The 4237-nt window shown below is 52.2% G+C and overlaps 2 protein-coding genes across 2 annotated transcripts; both read right to left on the bottom strand.

The window, feature by feature from the left end:
• Positions 1–604: 604 nt before the first annotated feature.
• Positions 605–1894, bottom strand: LOC109733259 (pathogenesis-related thaumatin-like protein 3.5). The gene is made up of 2 exons (XM_020292455.3): positions 1626–1894; positions 605–1534 (listed from the first exon to the last, which is right to left on the bottom strand). Exons 1-2 carry the CDS (start codon positions 1663–1665, stop codon positions 792–794), a joined length of 783 nt encoding a protein of 260 aa, XP_020148044.1. The 5' UTR covers positions 1666–1894; the 3' UTR covers positions 605–791.
• A 459-nt stretch (positions 1895–2353) lies between these two features.
• LOC109733301 (uncharacterized) lies at positions 2354–2848 on the bottom strand. Its single transcript, XM_020292495.3, has one exon. The coding sequence runs from the start codon at positions 2846–2848 to the stop codon at positions 2354–2356; it is 495 nt and encodes a 164-aa protein (XP_020148084.3).
• Between the last annotated feature and the right edge of the window lie 1389 nt (positions 2849–4237).

Here is a 4237-nt window from a genome sequence, read left to right on the forward strand (position 1 = left end):
GATGGCGGCCCTACATCGAACTCAACGCGGTTGGTTGTTAAAGTTTTAAACATTTCCTTACGCTGGCACAAATCAAGCCACTTGAACCCAGAGCTAGCTGGTTCTCCCCGAAATGCATTGAAGAGTCGTGTGCCATGCGGTGGTCAAGCTTATCGCCTTAGAATTGACCACGTTCTGACGTGTTGTGATTAGATGGACACCCAGCCACCGTTAAGACGGTGGGAAGAAGGATAATCGATGACACAAATAGTGGGTGTGTGCTATTTTTTTTCCCGGTGCAACGCAGGGGCAAAGTTTGCTAGTCAAAAGAAAACATGGACGTACTTCAGGAACATCTCTGTTTTGATTCTTATAAAAAAGAAAATCTGTTTTGGGCTGTCAGCCTGTCACAACACGTGTACACGCTGTTGGAATGGACTGAGATGGCCCGTCCCGTTCGTTTTGTTCATGGGCCGACTTCTCTTCCCGGGATTTATACAAGCAGAGAAAAGTCTCTGGAGATTCTAAAAAAAGAAAATCTCTGGAAGCAGTGCACTAGACCATGAGAAAAAAATTCATCAAACCATGTGACAAATAAATTCATCTATTTTGTGCAAAGTCGAGATGAATCAAAAACATACTTCTCTTTTTAGAAATTAAATTAATGAATGAAAAGCATACATATTGACACGACCAAACCAATAAACATCTGGTAATTCGGATGAACGATACTAACCAAAATCGAGACACCGTAAAAAAAATCGAGACACAATAACGATGAATGAATGACACTACTAGCCAAAATCGAACGACTACTGCTGCGCGGGGCAAAAGGTGATTAGGTACTGCGCTCCGGCGCCGCAGGTGAAGGTGCTGGTGGGATCGTCGTAGGCGTAGCTGTAGGCGGCGGGGCACGCCGCCTTGAACAGCCTCGAGTACTTGGTCGGCCCGCAGCTGTCCGGCCCGCCGTGCGCGCCCGTGCAGCAGTACTCGGCCGTCCCGAACGCCTCGCACGCGCTCCGGCACGCCACCGTCATCCCCTCCTCGTCCCCTTCCTTTCCGGCCACCTGCAGCTCCGCGGGGCACAGCGCGTTCACGTCGCCCACGCACCCGGCGTAGCCGCACGTCGAGGAGTTCACCCTGGCGCCCGTGGCCGCCACGCCGATGCCCACGTTGTACCCGTCGACCAGGCTCACGTCGTAGAAGTCCTTCCCGTCGGCGCCCCCGAGGGTGAACTCGGCGAGCGTGACGGGGGGCGCCCCGCCGAGGGTGCAACTCACGGCCCCGCCGCAGTCGCCCGTGGCGCAGGCGAGGGACGCGCCGGTTTCCGCGGCGACGCAGCCGGTGCGCGCCCAGAGCCGGCCGGACCAGCCCGTCGGGCCGGGGAACGACACGTTGGCGCCGGGCGCGAGCTCGAAGCCGCCGCCCCCGACGGCGACGACGCTGTTGCCGGACAATGTGGCCGGCCAGATCGTGAAGGTGCAGTTGTTGCGCAGCGTGAAGACCGTCGTGCCGGCCGCCTCGGCGCCGGGCTGTGCGCGTGACCAAACGACCCCTGCGCGGAGACGTTACCATGCAGACACACGTTAGCGCGAATGCAACAACAACCTGATGAACTTCGTCTAACCAAGAACTCGCAGACGTACCGAGGAGGAGCAGAAAGGACGCGATCCGTGCGGCTTCCATGGCAATGGCGTGCCTCGATCGAGCTAGAAGGAGCCGGTTGGACAGGCTGCGGACGATCGATCGCTTGGACAGAACGTGTGGGAGCTGCAGCTGGAAGATTAGTGAGGTGATTCGGCAGATACTACGCCTTTTTTGAATGGTGCTTTATACAGACGTGTACGGTGTGAGAGGGCCATTAGGTGGGAACTCGGGAGGAGATATCGGAGTTCGTTGAGAATTTGGAGGGACGCACGACTAACGCCCAGTGTCGTGTCCACCTCGTGCCAGCCATCGCCCATGTACGCGCGAGTTTGGTGCCGTAGCGGTGCTGGTAGTGGCGCTTTAGTTCAGGCGAGAAATCCGTGCCAATTTGTGTACGATAAAAAGGCGTAACAGATTTCAATGCTTTTCCTTTTGCGAAGGCAACATATTTCAATTTAGAGCAGATTAGTTGCAGGCCTGCAGCACATCTCGGCCTGCATGGCCGCCATAGACAAAAAAGCCCACAGCTCATTTGCCACGAGCGGACGGGGCACTGCTTCTTAGCTCAGGCCATTACCTTCTAAAAAAAAGTGTCTAAACAAACCTTCTCAAAAAAAAAAAAAAAAAACTAAGGCCGTTCCCAAACAGCGCGAATCGAAAAATGCCAATGGCGGCCGAGCTCGTATACAGAACTTGGTTTTTTTTAGGATCAATGTTGCCGCTTTATTCAATCATAAGCGTTCGGAATCTCGTCTGAAATAACGTCTAGCACAAAGTCTAGGGTAACCCCTAACCAAACCTTACAAAGTTCATCACCAATACCAACTCTAGCAAATCTATGTGCTGCAACATTTGCAGAGCGATGAATCCACGACACTCTAAACTCAGAGAAAGAAGCAAGCGTCACTTTAAGTTGTTGTATCCACGGCCTAGCACTGGACATCTCCTTGTGTGGATTGTTTAGCATCCGTACCACACACTGAGAGTCAAGCTCAACATGCACCCTCTCGGCGTTTATCTCCTGCGCCACTTGAAGAGCTCGCTTGCAGGCCAATATCTCCATCGATTGAGGGTCAGCAGTACCGCGGATGAAGTGACAGAGCCCATCTCTGAATGCGCCGTCATGGTCCCTGATAACAGCTCCAGCTCCTCCTTTGTCGCCACCCTTCGACACGGCCCCGTCGGAATTCACCTTCAGCCAATCGTCGTCAGGGGGCGCCATTTTTGCTTGAGAGGTTGCACCGCCGGGCGTGCACTTCCTGCATGAGCCGCCTTCCATTCGTTCATGTGAGTCAGGACCGTTCCCATGATTTCATGTGGGGAAGCTATCTTTTTACCGTCCCTTGCTTCGTTTCGCGCCAACCGAAGCCCATAGGTTGCTTGGATCATCGCCGCCCTTTCATCATCTGAACCACCCGAGTAGCCAGCGAGCTAGAGCACTCGGAGAGTCGATCGGCCTTGGCGGGATCGCCATCAAAACTCCCTTTTCCGAGTGAAGAAGTTGCCAGAACAGCGCCGAGTGTTGACAGGTCCAGAAACGGTGCAGCACCGTCTCCTCCCGCCCACATGCGACGCAAAAAACACCAGGTTTAATTCGCCGGCGATGAAGCTCGGCTTGTTGGGGAACGTAGTATTTCAAAAAATTCCTACGATCACGCAAGATCTATCTAGGAGAAGCATAGCAACGAGCGGGAAGAGTGTGTACATGTACCCTCGTAGACCGAAAGCGGAAGCGTTTAGTAACGCGGTTGATGTAGTCGAATATCTTCGCGATCCAACCGATCAAGTACCGAACGCACGGCACCTCCGCGATCTGCACACGTTCAGCTCGGTGACGTCCCTCGAACTCTAGATCCAGCTGAGGCCGAGGGAGAGTTTCGTCAGCACGACGGCGTGGTGACGGTGATGATGAAGTTACCGACGCAAGTGAAAGAACATGCGGTGCCCCCATGGTTGGTTTTGGTAATTGATGACAATCTCTATGGACTAATGGTTGCCTTGAGTTATATTTGAAGGATTTGTCCATAGGCATTTCTTGAAGTTCATGTGTTGGTTTCAAGGAGTTTATGTGGTGACCAAGGTGTTATTAAGGAATTATCCAAAGATTGGTCATGTGAGAGTTGAGCTTATTGCAAGCATGTCTTGGAGAACAAGATTGTGTGATCATTCATGTATATCTTCAAGACATCATCCAAATGAAGAGAGTTGAAAAGATTCAAGGTTGATCAAGACTAAGTCAAGAGTGAATCAACTTGATCAACTCACAAAGCGTAGAAGATGTACCGAGAGGGATCAAGCGATCCCATGGTGTGGTAAGCATTGTCAATTACGCTTTGTGTACTAACCCATGATCTTCGTGAGAGTTCTTTGTGGGGTTAGGTTGCGGTGTGCAAGTTCAAGTGAAGCATCATGAAGAGATCAAATGCTTGAAGCTTGCCGTCCATCTGGTGACAATGGACTTGTGAAGATGTGCGGAAGAGTGGCTCACCCATAGTGGAGTATGGGGGAGCAATCAACTAGTCTTCATCGAGCCAACACAACCAAGAAAGGTGGTCCAACTTGAGGGAGTCAAGATCGTCATCATCTAGCTCAAGTGGACCATGTGCAAGGC

The sequence above is a fragment of the Aegilops tauschii genome, chromosome 4 (genome assembly GCF_002575655.3).
Source record: "Aegilops tauschii subsp. strangulata cultivar AL8/78 chromosome 4, Aet v6.0, whole genome shotgun sequence".
In the NCBI taxonomy this organism is placed as follows: Eukaryota; Viridiplantae; Streptophyta; class Magnoliopsida; order Poales; family Poaceae; genus Aegilops; species Aegilops tauschii.